The sequence below is a fragment of the Parasteatoda tepidariorum genome, chromosome 9 (genome assembly GCF_982258835.1).
Source record: "Parasteatoda tepidariorum strain Cologne lab strain chromosome 9, Ptep-v5.0, whole genome shotgun sequence".
In the NCBI taxonomy this organism is placed as follows: domain Eukaryota; kingdom Metazoa; phylum Arthropoda; class Arachnida; order Araneae; family Theridiidae; genus Parasteatoda; species Parasteatoda tepidariorum.
This window is the reverse complement of record NC_141763.1, coordinates 14,119,252-14,141,442: the sequence shown is the minus strand read 5'-3', so window position 1 is coordinate 14,141,442 and position 22,191 is coordinate 14,119,252. Positions and strand designations below refer to the sequence as shown.

Sequence of the window (22,191 nt, the reverse complement as noted above, 5' to 3'; positions counted from 1 at the left end):
GTAACAAAAAAAAAATTTTTTTTTTGCTTTCATTTTGATCTTAACAAAACTAATCTAAATTAGTTTTTAGTATGCTTCCATGATTTTTATTTTCAAATTAGGCAGTGGTAAATAAAATAAGATAAATAATTATTAGTCTTGTCTTCTAATAAATCAATAATGAAATAGTTAAAAGGTCATTTTTTTAGTCTTACCCTAATTGTAGCTTCTTTGAAAATATCACTTTCCTGGTTTTCCACTAAGCTCTTCAATTAATAAAGCTAAAATAATTTCAACAGCTATTTAACGAACTTCCATTTTGCGAATTTTTCTATTTTGCGAATTTTTTTGAAGAACCAAGAACACTTTGGAAATTTTCTCGTAAAATAACTTCTAAATAGCGAAGTGAATTTTCTATTTAACGAATTTTTCTTTGAGATCCACTTTCCCTATTTCCCACTTTCCTATTTAACTTCCACTTACCCTATTTAAAATTACTTTGCAGTTATAATTTTATACAGCATATAAATACAGTCAAAATTTTCTGCATACATTTAGCTGCTTTTAGTTGAAAATGTAGGCGGCATGATAGTGTAACACTGGATAATGTTTTGCTCTATTCTTGTTTTCCATGTAGATTTCTTTTATAGCCAAGATTTATAAAATAGTAGATACTAGTTTACAAGATGAAGGTGTATCAATTGCTTTTTTAATTATGTCTAGTGTTATTAAATTTAAAACATGTTTTGTGTTTAAGCATTTTAAAAGGTAATTTTCTATTTAACGAATTTTCCATCTAACGAACTTATTATCAAGATTTAGCGACTTCGTTAAATAGAGGTTCGAGAGATAAATGGAGGTTTTTGTAGTTCATCCTATCTGAATTGACTGTTTTTACCATCACTTGGCGTGCTGATATTGCTCACGGCAAGATAGTCAAAATTTACCACCGATAGTAAGTAATTTTCACCAGTACACATCCCTTTCAAATGAGCTTTAGACACTTATTCCAATAGTATTGGTGTTAAAATTGCTTAGTATTGGTACAGTTTTAATAGTCTCCAAATATATGAATATGTGGAGTGACTATCACTTATATTATTAAGCATCAATTCACTAGACATGCTACCTTGATTCAATCTTGAGCTACCCTTGGATGAATGAAGGTTGGCATTGTCTAATGGTCTTTCTCTACATTGGTGACTACTTCGATGGATGGTCCACAATGAACAGTTGACTTTGTATTTGTTGACTTTGTATCTTAGAAATCAAATGTTGGAACGATCATGAACAACCATCATCCCAATGTAGGAATTAGGACTGTTTTATGATGGTCCAACATAAAAAAAAAACCCAAATTGTTTTGATGGTATATTCCTGAGAACCAGGGTTGGGTTTTTGCCATCAAAAACTGGTTTTTGACATGACAGTGGTAAAAACCGTGTTTTTACCGGTAAAAACCGTCAAAAACCTACTGTTTTCTTTAATTTATGGCATATAGCGGACAATATATTATTTTCACATAATTGCCTTTATAAATGAATGTTGTAAATGATTGCTATTGATTTTGCAACTATATACATGTATTCTTATAGAAGGATATACATTCATATAGAAATATTGTAATATACTTATTGAAAATAGAGATACTTACTTTTATCATTATAGCGTGAATTGCAAAGGATTCAAAATTTTGCACTTCTTAATTGTTAGAAATAAATAAACAAACAAAAAAGCTTGGAACTATTAATAAATTCAAGAACTAAAAAGAAGAATTTCAAATTTGGCATTTCTTAAATATTAGAAATAAGCTAAACAAAACTTTCAAAACTTGTAACTACTAACAAACTCTAAGTCAAGAATGACTTGACATTCTTCAATAATGTTATATGCCAAACAAAATGATGCTTGGAAATGTTGAAAATTTTGTTTAGTATCCTAATATTTTACTTCAAATAGTATGTTTTGATATAATTATGTTGGGAAAATGCAAGAATCTGCTCTTAATATCTTTTAACAACTTTTTTTTCTAATTTTATTGCCCAAAAATGAATTAATTTTAAATTATAAGCAGTTAAACTCAAATAAAAATGCAGTTTTACCAAAACTATGGGTTTTTGACACTTTTTGACGTTTTTGACAGAGGGGTTTTTGACATGACGGTTAAAACCATGGTATAAACCGGTAAGAACCGTCATGTGTCAAAAACTTGCCAACCCTGCTGAGAACCAACAAGAAATTCCAATCAACCATCATGGAAATGTATTGTTGGAGCCATCATGAACTGTTGGTCCATGAGAGATGACGATTCTTTTGATGGTTTACCATCACAGTATTAAAGTAGCATTTTCCATCATGGAGTGATGGAGGTTTGTTAGCGCATCAAAAACCATGAACACGTAATGGAAAATGTTGAATGTCATCAGGAATCGCACTGAAACCAACATAAACCGTCAACATTTATTGATGGGACCATCACAAATTTTGACTTGGTTATTATCAACAATAAGTAAGCATCATTGTCGTGAATATGGCAATTTTTTACGGTTCATCCAAACGAATTAGTACCTTTACTCCAAGAATTTTTGCCATTTAGTACATAACATATTTATTTTATTTCAATGTGCATATACTATCACCTAAATTAACAAAGAATCATTGGTGTCAATAATAGTATGGCGATTTTTCAAGTTTCTAATGCTAACTCTTCAATATTGTTCATTGAATTTATCTGACATAGCGAATGAAATATAATGAAATATTAAATACTAGGAGGCTTCACCCCCTGCCCGCTCGCGCTCGCCAACCCTCGGAACTGCTTTCGCAGTTCATTTCGGATTGCTTTGCAATCCAATGCTCGCTTTACTCGCTCATTGGATACATTCTTAACGTCTAGCTTTTGTATACTTTTTTGAACACTGAAGTTCCGAAAACTTTTCACTGTAGAAAATTCTAAACCTGTGCATTTCAATATTAATTTCAATCTCAAACAGTTCACATATTTTTCGTAATCACACTATTCTAAATTTCAGTTGTTGAGAAATGTAACTGTTGTAAGTTTTGTTTTAAAGTCTTTCACACCAGAGGGCTAAAATCATGTGTTGTAAAACAATATGAAATAGTACTGAACACCGGATGTAAAGCATCGGCTTCGATGAAGAGAATTTTGTGAGAATTTTTTTGATAATTCGGTGAGAATTCACCCGATTAGACATATGATGCTCACTACGTGCTCTTGCGCGCCGAATCCAATCAATTAAAAATGAAAACTTGCCAGCGCGAGAAAAGAAATATCATCGGTTTTATTGATACATACGTACGTATTAGCGTTTTATATAGTTTTATTGATACATGCGTACGTATTAGCGTTTTATATAATATAGATAGATGTGCAATAAACATTTTTTTGATCAAATAGAGTTTTAAGCAAGCAGATATCACTGATGATATCTTTAAAATGTTTGAAACAACGTATTGTCTGTAGTTAAATATTGAGCTATTCCCATTTAAGTCAAATCAATTAATTGTGTAATGAAGGTCAAGAAATATAATATGAATTGGCTTTGCACCCTATTCAGGTTGCAGCAAATTTGGACATTTTAGTTCAATATGCTTTAAAATTTCTGTGTAAGTGGTGCAAATTGGGGGCAGGTAGTTATTAATTAAAATGTTTCAAACATTGTGGGTAAATACTTTTTGTAATTCTGAAAAGTATTTTTAGAAATTTTCTAAATTATTTAATTTTTTTAAAATAAAGCTTTTGGCTCAAAATTTAAATTTTAAAACAAATCTTATAAAGTTATTTAAATTAAGTTTGGTATGAATGTAAAAGAAAAACTGGCTGTTCTAATGTTTTATGTGTTAATTTTTTTATTTATTTATTCTATAATAATATTTTAATTATTTTTTGAGGTACAGCCATGCCAACACATTACTCAGTTTCACTAGTTCATCGCAGCATTAAATGTATAAAAAATTATCATTGTGCTCAGTTTTTGATTTAGGGAATTCAATATGAAAAAATAGTAATTATTTAAAACAAAATAAAAAAAATACCGACAAACCATGCTTTTAATTTATTTGAATTTCAGGTGGGAAGGGGGTTGCAGATGCAACTTCTTAACTTCCAAGCCTGCTGTTAATACTACTATACAAGTCACATTTTTAAAGAGTTTTTTTTTTCTTTTTCAATTTATTTATGAAGATTCTGTTAGGTCTCCGAAGTGTTTCGAATGAGTGTCTCACAAAACGATGTTTGAAATAGGAAAGGGGAAAGAAGAAAAAAAAAATATTCATCCTTTCAGCTTAGCACATTTCTTTTGGCCTACCTGGCATTCTGCCCCCCGTCGTTTTTTTAGAGGACGCGCATCCTATTCACAGAAAATAAAAAGATGTTTCGCCCCGTCTCTTTTGTCTGTATTTACGAATGGTGGAAGAGATATTAAAAAAAGAGAAAAAAAATGAAATTCAAAGTTTTCTCAAATCTTATAACAATAAAAAAAAATTTCTCTACATTTTCAAGGTTAAATATAAAGTTAAGACTTCTTTAAGTGAAATTTTTCAAAGAAGTGCGATTTTAATAAGAATAAATTTTATTATTGCTGGTTAAATATTTTCCCGTTTAAGCACTTAAATAATTTTTTTTTTGTAAATGAAAAGTTAGTATAGCTTATTCAACCATGTGGGATTTTTATGCAATGAACAAAACTTAACTTATCCTTTGTTAAACACTGCCCATACCTATTTCACTGTACCCATGTACTACATGGTGCGTAGCGTTTTTAAAAAGTGCTTAAAGGTGCTTATTTTCGATTTTCGTTTTTTAAAAGCCTTTAAAGGTGCTTTCTTCATTAGATGTCTTTAAAAAGTTTCCTTTTTCGAAAATGAGATTTTTTTTCTTCTTTACCCTGTCGATTTTCGCCACGTATTATGCAAAAATGTGTTTTTCACATTGTTCTATTCAGCGTTTTGACAATTCATTCAACCACTATCAATTTCGGCGCACTGTTGGTCCCTAGCGTATGAAAGCACCAATCATTTTACATGTTTGATGAAATACTTGAAAGTCCGCATGTACCTCTACGGAGCTGGGTTCGGAGAGCTGATTGCACTCTCGTGTGCAACTCTGCTGCATTTTGCAAGATATTTTCAATTTCAGGCTTCATTTTTCACCCTCTGAAATCGAACCGAGAAATCTCTCGATATTTTTATAGCGGCTAATATAATTAAGAAAAGAGTTACTTGTCAGAAACTAGTTATTTTATTCTGATCGTCTAAAGTCTGAAAATTATTTTGCATTTTGTTAATGTATATAGTGCTCAAAGATATTTTTTGAGTGCTTAAAAGGTGCTTATTTTTTGTTGAAAGATTTGGCTACTCACCCTGTACTGGAGAAGTTTGCGAAACTTCTTACTGTATCCTTCCAAGAAATGATCGTATTATTTATGTTGGATGTTCTATTTTATTTACAATTTTTATTGTGTGGTACAGTACAGAACCCGTTATCCGGAAATCAGAAAACCGGAAAACCAAAAATCCGGAACTAAATTCGATAAATTTTCCCGCCATTTTAAGAAAAAAAAATTTTTTCCTCATAAGATATTAGGGTTTTTCTTTCTTTTTTGAAAGATGTTTACCTTACCATCATTTTAGAAATAATCATTAGTGTATTACTCCATCGTTTTTTCTTCTTTTTAAGATTATTTCCAAAAAAAAATTTTTTTTTAGTTGAGTTTAACGATAAAAAAAACTGCTTTTTGTAGCGATTCAGAAAACCGGAAAAATCAGTTATCCGGAATAGCGATGGACGTTCCGGATAATCGGTTCCCTACTATTTGAGCACTTACTTTAATTCTGTATGTTTTGAAGTATGTGTGTTCATAATCAAATTTTTTTTCGTGTCATTCGTTAGTTATTTTTCGATATAAAATACTTGAATGGTTGTTTTTGCATCTTTTTCAGATTAAAAGTATTCAGAAGTTCATTTAATTTAGTTAATAAAACTTTGCAGGTTGTGAATTATTATAACGTTCATAAATCATATTTTTTTTCGTTCCATTCATTTGATAATTTTTGTCATTTTAAGTATTTAAGTTTTCATTGTAGTAAAGTTTTCCGTGATATTTTGTCGCCATAATGAACATATTCGATTGTTTAGTTCTTTTCCGTAAATATACTTGAAATGTAATGCGTAAAAAAAGAATTTTAATAGGCGAATCGCTATTGTTGGAACAGAGGAATTTCAGCTCTCTCAACAGGTTGTAAAGTATGTGTTTTTTTTTTTTTTTTTTTTTTTTTTTGTGTATCATTCGTTGGATATTTTGTTGTTATTTTAAGTATTTGTTTTAAAATTTATCCGTGTTATTTTGTCTCTAAGCCATAACGAACGAACCTATTCGATTATTTAGTTCTTTTTCGTATTATAAACATACACTTGAAATGTAATGCATAAAAGAAGAATTTTAATAAGCGAATCACTATTTTTAGAAGAGAGAAATTTCGATGTCGTCAGCAAATGACTGAAGTAGTAATCCAGGAATTTAATTTCTAGAATCGCTTCCCGAGCAATTTTATTTTCCTTCTCCCTTACTTATTGAAACTTTGTAAGAAAAAGTTTTTTTAATCAAATTTTGGTGAGTGTCCTAGGAATTTGATTCACCGAGTACTGACTTTTTCTTGAAACTATAACTGAAATAGCTGTGGCCGTAAAGTAATTCTGTATTTTAGGCATCGCAAAGGATTTAAGAGGAGGGATTGTTCACTAATCAATGTTTAAAATCATTTTATTTTATATTTATTGATTCACCAAGTGCTGACTTATTCTCGAAACTACAACTGAAATAACTGTGGGATGTAAAATGGCCGTAGAGTAAATTTTCTATTTATGCTTCGCATAGGATTTAATAGGATAGATTGTTTACGAATCAATGTTTAAAGTCAATCATTTTCTTTTATAACCGGCGTTGATCATCCGATTGGATTTACGACTGCTAATGTCCATCTCCGTAGCCTTGTAATTTTGAACCCACTCCAGAAGACAAGGGAACTTCTGGATCAAGTATCGGGAGAAATTTGCCTTCGTCGAGAACTTTTTGATAGAACTAACCCTCATTTGCGTTACATGAAGAGGAAATCAACAAAAACCTCCCACTGGTAGCCTGACAGCAAGGGGACTCTAACCCATAATCCGTCTACCGCTGAGGATTATTGTACATCAGCACTGTGGTCGGTGTGAGCCTTGTGCGGAATTCGTATCGACCAGCCGTCTGGGATTCGAACCCGGTTCACCTTATTGGAAGGCAAACGCTCTATCCCCTGAGCCACTATGGCTCAAAATCAATCCTTATAATGTTAAAGTTTTAAGTTCTAGCTGTAACTGAATTTAATGGCTCAGGCGTGTCGTCTGGAAGTGAGAGAAAGGGAAGGCTCGTGTCTCCTCAACCACTTCCCAAAACTTCAACTTTTTCTTTGTCATTTCTTTTTTTAAATCTCTCTCAAAAGACAATTTTTCATTAATTCAGTTTAAATTAAAAAGTTGTTAAATACGTAATAATAAGAGTTAAAAATTTATAATTTTAATTAAAATTTTAAAATGTTTAAAACAAATTTTTTACTTATCGTAATAAGTTTTTTTGTTGTTACAGAAAGTAATTTCTTAATTTCCACTATCATGTAAGTGATATTTAAAAAATCGTTGAATGATTTAGAAAAAGGAATTGTTACAATTCGCATGCAACAATTTAAATGAAACTAAATGTGCTATCACGTTAGAAGTTTTTTTAGTATGATGTTAATTTATTTTTTGTTTCATAATGTAGTTTTTAATCAGTTGTTAAAATTAATTTAATTTGATCCGGAATATCCTTTGTTAAGTGCAGAAAATTAATCTTTTAGTTAAAATATTTGTTAAAATATACGTCTTTAAGTTTTTTTGTGTACCTTATATATCCTCATAGTTGGCCAGACTGCCCAATGTGGGCCAATGCCTTCCTCTGAAGATTTCTCCATAATGACTTCCGATTTATTAACTGCAAGAAATTATTAACTCATTAATTGCAAGAAAATTAGCCCATCTCAACTGCGGCCTTCCCCGCTTTCTTGCTCCAGTGGGTTTAAAAAGCAGCATCTTTTTTATTGTATTGTCATCACTCATTCGAATCACGTGGGCCATCCAATTCATTCTAATTATTTTTATGTCTTTAATAATATCTGGTGGTTTATAAATCTTGTGCAGTTTAAGTTAAATCTCCTTCTCCAGTTATTGTTTTCATTTACACCACCAAGTATACTCCGCAAAATCTTTCTCTCAAATATTGTGATACAATTTTCTTTCAGTTTTGTCATTGTCCAAGCTTCAGAAGCGTATGTCAAGATTGGCCTGACAAGAGTTTTGTAGAGATTAAGAATTGTGTGTGTGTATATATATATATATATATATATATGTATATATATATATATATATATATATATATATATATATATATATATATATATATATAATATAATATATATATATAATATAAATAAGTAAATACAAGAAAACACGAAGAAAGTTAAGAAAAACAGTAAGTGTAACAATTTTTGAGTGCTCCTCATACTATTGTATTAATATATTTTGCTTTGGCTTTATTGATACAATATCAGTAAGCACTCTGTTTTGCGGATATAATCGTGTGGGCTGAAGAAAAGATAATATCTTTTTCTTTCCGGTTTTATTTTTCCGTTTTTTTTTAAATAAAATTTCATCCTCTTTTTTTTAAATTTTATTTATATAAACTGTTGGTTTTTTTTTTTACTTATTATTCCCCCCCCCTTTTTTTTTTCTTCATATGTCTATAATTTTTCTTATATATATATATATATATATATATATATATATATATATATATATATATATATATATATATATATGTAATGCATATTAGGGATGTTACGAATCTGCGACCATTATCGGTATTTGGTCCTTTTGCCGAATGTTATTCGATTGGCCGAATATTCGCTAAAGTATTATTTGGAGAATTATTTTTCGATTAAATATTTTTTTTGGGGGGGGGTGGAGGATTTTAATAGATTTAATAAAGAATAGTCTAAAATCGCATTTTTTACCATACATTATTCAAAATAGTTTTTACTCATATTAAATTTTAAAACTTTGTTGACTTATGTTCTGAAAGACCTATGAAAAAGCGACAAATTGAAGCTTTATACTGAACAATGAGTTTTGTAATGCAGATTTTTATCTTTTTTTAATTACATCCAGGCAAGTCAGTTTAATCGTTATTTTTTAATCACTTTATGTTTTAAAAATCGAACTTTTTTTTGTTTGTTTTATTTATGCTTGTTTTTCTGTTTTAACTAAAGTGGTATGTGTGTATGTATGTTAACGCTGGAATCAGTTATGCTGTAGATTATCTCGCTAATGTGCAGATTAACTAGGGTATTCCGTTAAAGTGCCAAAAAATGTGTTTCATTTTTTAAATTTCCTAAAGTTATCTGCAAACTACCTAAATAATCTGCACATTACCTACTAGGCACTCGTTAAATTTAAGTGCCAAAAAATTTGTTTCATTTTTTAATGTTATCTGCAAACTACCTGAATAATCTGCACATTACACACTACGCACTTGTTAAATTGAAAATAAGATTTCTGCTATGTTTATTTATTATTTGGCTGTCTAAAAAATCGAGTTACTACAATCAACTCAGTTGATAGAATCAATCATCAATTACTTTAAAATCTAATATCGATAATCAAACGGCTTAAAATATTATTACTTTGAAGGAAATCTTGTCATTTATTTATTTTTCTATATCTTAACTAGTCGATACAATTAAAAAAATTTAAATAATAAATATTTTTTTTTATTTGCTCTCTTATTCTGTTCTTAATGTATTCTTTTTGTTTTTAAAATAAAGTGTAGTCTTCTCCATTTAATGTGTCCTTTATTTGTTTAAATTTGTAGTAGTTTGTTTTTTAAAGCCACCTCTTTGGGGCTCCTCGAAATAAAGCCGTTGATTATATTTGTAATGAAAGGCTTTCAAATTGCAATTAATAAATATCCTTTCATTTACTCTCCTGTTCAATTCTTAATGTGTTCATTTTCGTTTTAAAAGTACCGCTCAAGATTTTAAAAGCATTAAAAAACAACGTTAAATCGATTTTTACTTCAGAAAAAAAATGTAGCGTAGCTCCCCCTAACTCAGTTAGCGGCATTTAATCCGTCTAAATCGTTTGCTGTTTGACGCCCCAACGTTCTAAGGTAATGAGTTTTTTTCCTCTTTCCAGTGCAAAAGTGTTCGTGCGGGGGTGGGTGGTCAAAAAGATGATGGCTCTCTAACAAATGACGTGAGAATACGCCGTTACCCTCCTCGCCCACTCTCTCTCACAGCCGGCTAAAAACCACTTTCCCCTCTCCCGTATCCAGGATAAAAAGAATATTCCTCGTCGGCGTTCCACCCTTCTATTTACTCTCCTTTTCCTCCTCACAACATTGGGACAACTGTTTCTTAAATCCGGGAAAAACTCTCTCTCAAATTTTTGCGGACCACAGGCACGGTCATAACTTTTCCCTATCTCCTATGTATGGGGCCCAATTTTATCTTCTGTTCTGAAGGGTATGGTTATAATTTTTATATCTTTAATATTCTTTAGTAGTAATGTTTCACATATTTTAAACGTTTATGTTCTCTAATTAAAATGCGTTTATCGTAATCTCAATACATGACGTGTTGAAAAGGAATTGACGATATTTTGGCCAATTTGTCGAAAAGTTCCACGTAATTTCGAACATTTCTCAGCGATTTCTAACCTAAGTAGTTGATTCAATGTTTTCTAGGTCCTCTAATTAGAATGTTTTACATGTAATCTAAATACATGACTTGTTGAAAAGGAATTTAAAACGATATATTGGTCATAAGACTCTTAATTTGTCGTATAACTTTGGCTTCCGTTTAATAATTCCGTCTAACTCTAAAACAGCGTTTTCCAAACTGGGAGGCACGCCTCCCTAGGGAGGCTCAGACTAGTCTAAAGGGAGCCGCGAAAAATAGTCACAGTGAACAATTTTCCAAATTACTGCTAAAGTTTTCTATGTAAAAAATGAGAGAATAAATGAAAAAATACTATCGTGCAGAGTTCAACTAAACATTTCGTAATTTAGCATCCATATACCTAGGCGTCCTAGACCTCGGCAAATCTTTTGAACTAAGGACGTCGTTAATTTGTCGACACTAGTGGCACTCGATCGACACAACTTAACAAAAGCCAGATACGCTCGCACTAACGCTACTGGATGCCACACATCCAGAAAAGATCGACGCACGTTTAGCTCACCAATTTGTTTCGTGTCACAGCTAATATTTAATTGGTTCAGCAGTGTTAGGTTGTGTTTCTATTGTTATTGACGTGATTGCCCACTGATCATAATAGTAAGTAATTTAATAGTTTTATTTTTTTAGAATAATGTAATATTATTCCTAATATTTCCAGACAAATGGATAAGTTTTTGATAGGATATAAGCGAAAATCCACTAATAATGAAGATTCTGATGTTGGCACAAGTAGTGGGAATACAAGCCACAAGGAACAGGAAGGAAGAACTCCCAAGACAAGGAAATACGGCTTATCCTATTTATCGTTCGGATTTACTAATATTATTAACGATAATGTGGAAAAACCAATATGTTTCTTGTGTTCAAAAGTTTTGGTTGCTGATAGTATGAGACCCGGCAAATTGAAACGGCACCATGACACTATTCATTCTGAATACGTTGGTAAGCCCCAAGAATTTTTTCAATGAAAATTGGATTAGTTATCTAAGAACAAGCAAAATTTCAAAAAAATTGTTCATATTCCATCAAATGCATTACTAGCATCATACCTAGTGTCGTACAGAATCGCGCAACGTAAAAACCCCACACAATGGCAGAAACCTTAGTTTTGCCAGCAGCTATTGATAGGGTCAAAACAATGTTTGGCCAATCTTATGCGAATCAGCTGCGACAAATACCGCTTGCTGATAATACAATTGGCAGAAGAATTGATGATATGTCTGAAGATCTTTGTGACCAATTAGTTTCTCGAATGCGTACTTCAAAATTCGCCATGCAAGTAGATGAAGCTACTGATGTAGCTAAAGACGCTCATTTAATTGCATATGTTCGATATGTTGACGATACTAATATAATTGAAGATATCTTATATCGCAGACTAATTCCTGACAGAGCCACATCCGATGAAATTTTCAAAATAATGAACAGATTTTTTAATGAGAACGACATAATGTGGAATAATTGCATTGGGCTCTGTACTGACGGTGTACAATCAATGGCGGGACACAAAACTAGTCTTCAAACACTAGTTAAAATGAAAACACCTGAGGTTCTCTGGACACACTGCATGCTCCACAGAGCAGCTCTCGTATCAAAAACTATAAGCGAGGAACTTAACAAAGTTTTTTCAAAAGTAACGAAAGTTATAAATTACATAAAAAACAGTTCATTAAAAGCAAGGTTGTTCACAAAACTGTGTGAAGCTAGCTAATTACACGTCACTTCTGTACTATTGTGAAGTGCGCTGGCTATCTCGTGCAAAAATGATTCAAAGGGCACTTGAACTCAAAGAAGAAATTGCTATGTTTCTCGAGGAAAATCATAATGAAGACGGCAATATGTTTAGGGATGATAATTTTATCGTTAAACTTAAATATTTGGTTGACTTTTTTGAAAAATTGAGTGTTCTTAATAAATCAATGCAAGAACCGCAAATTCATTTGTTTATACCAAAAGGCAAAGTGAAAGCATTTATAAAAAAAGTGGGGCTATGGAAATCAAATTTGCAAAAAAATAAGATTGACATGTTTCCACTTTTAAATTTATGCGCTCGAGATAATATAGAGCAAACAAAAATCACTTTGTGGAACACTTAAGTGTTCCACATTAAGCTTCAATTTTCGAATTATTTTGGTGATCTTGATTTTACAAAGTTTGCATGGATACAGAATCCATTTATCGACGAAGAAGATGGTGAATTTGGATTGACAAGTATTGAAAAAGAAAAATTGATTGAATTATCTTGTGATACTACATTAAAGCATAAATTTCAGACTGTATCTCTGGTCAAACTAAGGTAATTCTGGTTGATTCTTCATACAGAATATAACACTTTGTCAAACAAAGCTTTGAAAGTACTGCTGACGTTCGCAACATCAAATTTATGCGAAACGGGATTTTCTGCCTTGGCTGCAATGAAATCCAAATATCGAGCTCGTTTAGTAGTAGAAAAAGAGCTACGAGTAGCTATATCGTCACAAACACCAAGATTTGATAAACTTTGTGCTAATAGACAAGCACATCCATCTCATTAAAAACAATAATAAAATATCGTTTTCCATTAGTTTGTATGAATACATTTTATAAGAGTAAAAATGTTTGTGTTTTTATTTCATGAAATCTTCAGGGGGGCTCCAAACGATTAAATATTTTTAAGGGAGGCGTAGTAACATCAAGTTTGGAAACCACTGCTCTAAAACATTAGTTTTGGATTTGCAGCCATGTTTTTAATCAAGGTACCCAACGTTGTGTTTTCTGTAACTGTGACCATCGTGTTCAATTTTTTTCTCCGGAATATTCTGCTGAAAATGGTCTGTCTTACTCTCTTAATACTTACTTATAGTCCATCTCTATTCAGTTTTGAAGTTGCTTGTACATAAAATTTTATCTACGTTAGGTTTGCATCACGCCATGATCTTATGCCGGCGTTTTTCATGTTTTCCGCTGTTTATCAAACATGGCAAGGTTTGTATAATTAACGTGTTTGTATTTCATTATCAAGTATTTTACAAGGTTTACTTACAACTGAATCTAGAACATAAAAGTATCCAGCGTTATTTTTTTTAAAAATTCAGTATATTTAGTATTTTGACGAACTTTGCTAGCAAATGTGTTTACCTCTACTTTACCAACTAGTTGTCTGTTTTGCAGTGGTTTATTGCTAACAAACATTAAGTTATTATACCAATCTTTGCCTACTTTGGTAGTGAAAGATTTTATCGAACTTGTTTACAAGATAGTTCGTCTTAAATTCATTTGTAAAAAAATGGAAATTGATTTTTTTTTCTGACTAAAAATATCGTCTTTGATATATTTCTTTTTCTAATTTCATTTATGGATTATTGAGTCATTTAAGAATTTTAGTTTGTCCTGTCTGCTGGATCCATGAAATATCACCGTAATGAACAAATCATCGTAACCTGGAGTGGAAGATGATTTTAATAATTTAGATCGTTGGTGTCGCTTCAGTTCTCCTCATCCTTAAATTAATGGAATTTGGGTGTGGTTGCCTCTTTATTAGAACTCCAGACACCGTTTGCAGGTGTCTTCTTTTGTGTCCGGCCTTCATGCCAACAGTAACTTTTGCTTCCATTGCAAGGCTGAATTTCATTTCACCACAATTGGATATTTCGAATTCAAAAATTAATGTATTGAAAGCTGTAAACAATTCCAAAACTAATGTGAATTGCCTTACCGAGTCAAATGAAAGTTGGTCTTTGCATATGCCATTATGCCATTATTATGCTCTTTATGCCATTTCTATCTAGTCAACTTTCAATTATTTTCGATTACTATTTCTACGCTTGAAAAATCGTAATCTATTCTACCGTGTATAAGAGTACTCGGCTTATTTTAATGTGTTCTCGCTCCGTGTAGCCATTTTGTCTTTGATTTTATTAAGATAGTGGAGAAATTTTATTAAGATATTATCCATGCATAATTCTTTGCTTGATGAATCGGAGTTTATCCCACAGTGCGCTTAAGTACTTAGCTTATTTCAATGTGTTCTTACGTCGTGTTGCCATTTTGTCTTGGATTTTTTTTGGTCATAGACTGCAAAGCCAAAATGGCAAGGCGTATTTGTAGTTGCATTTAATGGTTAATGCAAACTGGACTTTAAGAAGATTTGTCTCAATTATTAGTGGTAACTTACTTTTTCAAAATCCTTCCTTTAGAAGTTAACTCATTGACGCAGAATTTTTATTCAACATATTTTTAATGCTTTTTTTCATTATTTTGTTATTTTAGGTCAAAATAACATCAAAAATATTATATTTAACATTTTAATAACATATGGTATTATTAATTTAGCATGAAACATCGGTGTTTTTTTTTTTTTTTTTTCTGCGTTAGAATTTTTCAAACAAGGCTCACTTCCTAGCAATTTTTCTAATTCGCATTTATTTGCAGTTTAGATCTAAAAAAGACAGTTATTCATCATTGAAATTTCTTTAATTTACAAAATTGCTTGAATAAATTTTTGAATATGAATGGAAAAAAAATTACTAACTATTTTATTTTGGATTTTATATTTTAGTTTAACCATAATTCCGATAATCTAACAGATATTTTTAATTACTATTAGACTGTTTTTAATTAAAAAATACCGAAATATATTTTTGCTCGTAATTAGAGCTTCGGAAAAAAAAGTATTAAAGGGATACCGGTATCCTATCTGCGTGAAAGGGTTGATATTCTACTGATTTGCACAGTTGATTTATTGCTTTCAAATATTTTATATTAAAAAAAAACAACTTATAACTTGCTCCTGCGATTAACATTTTTTTTTTCTTTTTTAGCGATGTGAGTTCGTTCATTTTAACTTTATTTTTCGTTGGGAAATCTTTTTTTACGAGACAGCCATATATTTAGTATAAATATCCTGCCAACGGATTTGTTGATTTTTCTTTCAGTCACCTTTGGGAAAATATATTTGCGCGAATGATGCGTACCAGACCTATCATGTGCTCCATTCAGCTGTGATTAGTTTGCTCCCTTTCGTAGAAGAACTATTTTTTACTTTACGAACGATCCAGTTTGAGTCTTCGAGCAGACAAACTTGAAAATGGATTTCTTGGTCGCAGTTTGTTCAGTGAAACTCAAAAATTATTATTACGGTTTATCAATATCCTGGTGTGCATTGAACTAGCCAGTCTGGATTAAGAAAGTGTGTAATAAAAAGTGATGCGGTCATCTTATCCTGTGCCTAATGGGCAACAGGTCATCGCCAGACCTCCTGACCTTTACGATTACCAGGAATACGATGAAGATGAGGTGTCCGAGTATGAAGACTGTTGTTGCATCACCAATCTTATTCGGAATGAACTGATTCAAGTGAGTATTTAATATTTGCTTCTTTACTGTCTCTCACAAAAGTTGGTATTGTATTCCATAGCTGCCAACACTACTGGATTTACCAGTAGACAACTGGATTTTGCCAGTTTCTCCTGGTCTACTGATTTAATAAAAATTTTTCTGATTTTTGTACCTGTACCTGGTTTTGTATATATTCCCTTAAATTGCGTAAGTTTCCTTAAAAAAATCCCCATTGAAATAGAATTTTTACACAATTTATTGGTTGCTTGAATATTTAAATAAGTATTACTAGTGCATAATGACCAAGCCTCATTTATAATAATCATTTTAAAGCTTTTCTTTTGTTCTGAAATTTTCAGTTTATTTTTATTCAGAACTCCTTTTTTTCAATTAATTAAGAAATCTTTTAACACTAGATTGTACTAGCTATTATTAATATCAGTTAACTATCTGACTAACGTTAAAAATATTGAAAATTAATTAAACAAATTTCTTTGCACATTGGTTATTCTTTCACAATACTGTCATTTTGACTGCTTTTGGGCAATATAGGTATATACACTAAGTTTCAGTCTTTCTAGTGTGAACCATCAATAATAAATCACCTGTCAAAATTATGATTGGACATAATAATAATAGAAAAAAAGTTCATTTAATGTCGATCTTAAATTGAAAATATTGTAGACCGTTAATAGTTATTAGTGTAATAAAGTTTTGTATTTTGATGACAACAAAAATCTCTAAAATTCCCTACATGTAAAATATTATGCAACAGTTGTCATGGAATTTCTATTTCGTAAAATCTACTGGATTTTTCCCTATGTATATTAGCAGCTATGATTTTCTAATGAACACAGCGTTTTCATTCCTTACCATTTAAAAAGAAAATATTATTTCTCTGTGGTGTTTCTTCTCTGGCATCGCTTTAAATGTTAGATCATATTTGTTTCTTGATAAGCATCAAAATTAAAAACAATTAAATTAAAGGATTTAAAAAAAATCGGCTAAAGTTTAAAAGCCATTAATGTCCACATTCATTGATTTGTTCTGTTATGGTGCGGAATCCAGTGTTTTCGGCATTTTCCCCAGGTAATGTACAGTCCGCAAAAAAAAAAAAGATATCACCCTGAATAACTTTCGTTCTAATGATCCGATTTTCACGAACTAAGTGTCAATCTTAATGGTTCCTGGGGGTGACCTCAAATATGCTAATTAATTAGTGCTAACTATTAATTAAGTTACGAAATCAGACACAAAAACGTACTTTCTCTGAATAAACATATATTTTTTTTTTACATATTTGGAATCTAGACACTTGAATTAGGGGGGGTAGACAAAATTTTAAAACAATTGGGTCGTAAATTGGGTTGCAATAAAGGTTTATATATTTGGCGATAGTCCAGAAAACCGCCAAAAAAAGTCGCCTGCGCAAATAAATATTTTAAGATAACCCTTGACTGATTCATAAGAGAAACGCTTAATTTTACTAGGTTGCTAGGCAACCAATTTCTGACTGTAAAAAAAATTGAAATAATGTTTTGTGATTGCTCTGAGAGGTTTAATTAATAGTTAATAGAAAACACCTCGAAGTTTCTAGGCAATAGACAATTTTTAAGTTCATTTATGTCCAAAAAGCAAAATAAATAAATAAATAAATAAATAAAATAAAAAATTATTTTAATCTCTTTTGAAAAGAAAATTTGAATCGATTTATAAGTTTTCAGAATTTAAATACATGAACATTTTATCTGATATTATTTAGATTATGCTATTTTTGCTATGTTTATTCGAGGATTTCATACTAAAATCAAATTAACATAACTTATAATAGCTATATACAAAATTTTAGGGATAATGATTTTTACAGCTTTAATCGAGTCTTCTAGGCATGAAAGTTTGAAGAAAAAAAAAGTGCATGAAAAATAAAATGTAGATTGTATAGTAATTCTAATGCACATTCACAAGGTTTTCTGTAATTTACGATTTCTTTTTTCTATAACTCAATGAATTGCTGAATGTTTAGTGGCATTTTAAAAACATTGAAATATGTTATGTTTAAGAATAAGATATTGAAATAATATGTTGCATATTGTATGATTCATTGTTTAAAAAATTGCTTCATTTTGCTAGATATTTACGTTACATGGTTTTCTTTGGATAAAGATGATTAGCAAATAGCATCCACATGTTTCGATACATTCTGAAACTTACGTTCGCAAATTCACCATAAAATGTCGCACAGCATATTCTTCAATTACGATAAGCTACATTTACCACCAAATACTGCTACTATGATTATTTTTGTTATATATATATCAGATATATATATATATATATATATATATATATATATATATATATATATATATATATATATATATATATATATATATATATATATATATATAATATATCTGATATGATACTCTCTTTTTAAACAGAGCTCGTAAGGCCCTTAAGATACTGAAATGGGGGCACGAAAACTTAAAAGATTTTTTTTTCCTTATGACCGCCTGTGTTAACATCCGTCAATTCAGGCATCTACAGGGTGACAGATATCTGTGTGGCCTAAGGATTCCTAACGAGCATCAAACATTCTCAAAATTAAGTGTTCATTCACTGAAAAATTTAGTGTTTATTCAATTTAAGAACTGTTCCTTCACTTGGTTATCTTACTACTTATTATTTAAACCACCAAAAGCTTAAAACAATATTATGTAAGTTATCTAAATTTTTTTTACATAATTTGCATTTAATAACAAATATGTCGACATCAGTGTTTTCATCTCAGAAAAAAAAGGGTGAGAATTTCTCACCCTTTCTCAAAAACAGGGTGAGATTTCAAAAAGTTAAGTGAGACTTCAAAAATTAAAAAAAAAAAAAAAAAAAAAAAAAAAAAAAAAAAAAACACTAAGAGACTTGAAAAAAAAATCATTTCTTTAATCATAATGCATTTTGAATATCTTCTAATTTTTAAAGCATTGAATATTTTTGCAGCATCATCAAATGGAAAATGTTCTACATCTACTTTTTCATCAGCTATTCTCATTAGGTTGCTCAAATGCGTATTTGTTTCGTTTTGATCGTTTCTACCCACATTTGTTTCATTTTCATTTGTCCGTTTCGGAGTAGAAGATATTGGCTTTACAAGGTATTTGTCCATCTTACATTAACCCTTTCGCGACGCAAAGCGCGAAAGCGCGCTTACCGCTGAGGCCGGCAGTCTCTCTAGCGTGTGTCTCCCCAGGGCCGGAGGGTTTTTCGATGTTAAGCCTAATTCCATGAAATTACTGAAATATCAGCGCGTTGTTTAATATTGTTCTGTAGAGTATTTAAGTGACATATGCTTTATATATATTTCTATGGATACTTTATTTACTTAAGTTATTTCTTGTTTAAATGTAATATAAATATTAATAAGTTTAAATATTTCGCATAATTTCCTCTATTTCCAGCTCAGTTAAAAATTTTCGACGCTTCGACATTCTAACGGTAAAAAGAAAAAAAAATTCAAGCCTACAAGATCTAATTATCCACTAAAAACTAATCCGAAAATCGAAAGTAGCGAGAGATAGAAAAAACTCCCTTACTTACTGTAAATAAATATCACGTGCTAATTTAAAGAGCCCTCATAAAACATTCCCCCCCTCCTCTCCTTCCCCTAAAAACCACGTGAATGTACTTTCATCTTGAGTAGAAGGTCAAATCTACATGTATCTGAAACCATATGGACATACAATGCCATCTTTTGGAAGAAATTTCATTTTTTAAAACGTTCCGAAACGCTGGCACAAATATGTGACGGTCGGGGGTGAACGAGAAAACTCTCTGACACGCGGGTGTGTCGGCCGGGAAGTGAGCGCGTTTCTTGCTGTCACATATATGTGACAGTCGGCTCGAAAGGGTTAACGAGCAAAAAATTTTAACATCTTACATGAAGAAACTTTACCTACGGTAAACACGTGGTTGCAGAGAAATGCGTTCTGAAAGAGGTTCCGTGGTTCGGAAGGATGGTGCTCTGTTGTTCTTAAAGGTTCTGAACAATACTGGTAAATAGGGAAGTTAGATAATGGGGCAGATTTTGGAAATAATAAAAGATCCAGGAAGAAAAGTGAAACGGATTTTATTCTAAATGGCGCAAATGAGAAATTTTTTTCAAAATGCGAGAAATTCCCGAATTTTGAAATAGGTTTATAGAATGCGCGAATTTCTCGCGGTTATCATTTTTTAATGCGAGGATATAAAAAAATATGCGAGATTCTCGCGTTCTCGCGCTGTAGTGAAAACACTGCGCCGACATGCATTTAATAACAAATACGTCATTTAGCTAAAATTACAAATTTTGAAATTTTTATGATTTTTTTTTAAAGGCAAGCTAAGCTTAAGTATTCCTTCACTGGTTAGTTTACCCTATAAGATTTTGAGAAATTTGCGATGTTGTGAGAGATGCTTAAAAATGTTGACTGCGTATTTTTATTAATATTTATAAAATATATATTCAAGAAATTGATGAATATTTTATTCCAAATTTATTCATTCGTATGTATATTATTGAAATTTTATCAGTTATTGAGAAAAAAATAATAATAATCACATTAAAGAAGCACAATCTGTTGTTTAATCATATTCTATCAGAAGCATGCTTTTATAAAACTCCACATTCTCTGAATAAAATGTATTTTATTCAATAAAATGTTTTATTCAAATTTCTTTACTAAATTGCAAATAGAATTTTAGACGACTAAAGAAGAAACATCGTATTTTATAGCTTAAAAAAATAAAAATGAAAAGATAAGCAAACGATTATTAGCGAAAAAAATATGAATGAAATTTTATGCTAAGCGCGCGAAGTCAAGTTCCTCGCGAGTTTATCACATTTTAATATTAATCGCTCCATTTAATCATTTCTTCATTGTCGCCAAATTATTTTTTTAAAAATAATTAATTTTAATTTTTCTCAGCTTCTAATAAATAAAAACAGTTGAAACTTTAGATTTTTCAATTGAAAAATATGTAGATTAATATGGTATAAAAAAATTCATACCTTATAATTCAAAAATTTTTCATCCTTAATTTAATTAAATAATAAAAAATAATTAACAATTATTAAAAATTATTTTTTTCGTGAAATTATCTTTGGGTAAATGAGTTTTATGACTGGGTGAAATATTCTTCGAATTGCTTTATTAGTTTTTAAAATATGACTAAAAACGTAAAAAGTGAAATTAACATTAAGGGGTACGAACTTTGGATCGCTCTCCTGACCAAACTATGGGGACCATATTTCCCAGATTGCGGCTACCCCCTATATTTTGAAGGTTAAGAATCAAAATATGTAAGAAAAAATATATGTTTATTCAGAGAAAGTACGTTTTTGTGTCTGATTTCGTAACTTAATTAATAGTTAGCACTAATTAATTAGCATATTTGAGGTCACCCCCAGGAACCATTAAGATTAACACTTAGTTCGTGAAAATCCGATCATTAGAGCGAAAGTTATTCAGGGTGATATCTTTTTTTTTTTTGCCGACTGTACACTTTAACGGCTTCAGTATCGTTTGAGCTCAAATCTTTCTCTTATAGTTCGTTCATTTATTAATTGTATTGATTTGATTCTCTAAGTATTGAAAAATAATTTAAATGACACTTACGTTAATTTCCTCAATTATAATAATATTTTAAACCGTTTGATTTATGATATTAGTTTATAAAGGAATTTATGATTGATTCTATCAACTATTGTGTTGATTGTTGTAACTTGATTCTTAGTGAAAAATAAATAAATTACATTTGTTAATTTAAGCGTACAAAAACGTTGCTGTTCCAGCAAAAATATTTTTGTTCACTTTAACGACTGCTTAGTAGGTAATATGCAAATTATCTAGGTAGTTGAAGAACTGAAACAATGATTGGCACCTTAACAGTTTACCCTAATTAATCTAATCTGCACGTTAACTAGGTGATCTGTAGATTAACTGATTTCTACACTTTAGTGTTAACATTTATGCAAATTTAGGGCAGACGGAACAAATTTAATTTCCGATTTTAATGGGATAAAATTTTAAC

At 30.7% G+C, this 22,191-nt stretch overlaps 1 protein-coding gene across 4 annotated transcripts in view; it reads left to right on the top strand.

Annotated features, from left to right (window-relative positions):
• Positions 1–22,191, top strand: part of LOC107439361 (transmembrane protein 47) — a 60,511-nt gene that overhangs the window by 11,768 nt on the left and 26,552 nt on the right. The window contains exons 1-2 of one of the 4 annotated variants that reach the window (XM_087150914.1): positions 10,325–10,593; positions 15,723–16,143. The exons of 2 other annotated variants lie outside the window; for them this stretch is intronic. In XM_087150914.1, coding sequence (XP_087007040.1) covers positions 15,994–16,143 — 150 coding nt within the window. In that variant the 5' untranslated portion in view covers positions 10,325–10,593; positions 15,723–15,993. Of the gene's footprint in view, positions 1–10,324; positions 10,594–15,608; positions 16,144–22,191 lie in introns of those variants that run through there. One more of the 4 variants, XM_087150915.1, reaches the window with a different exon arrangement.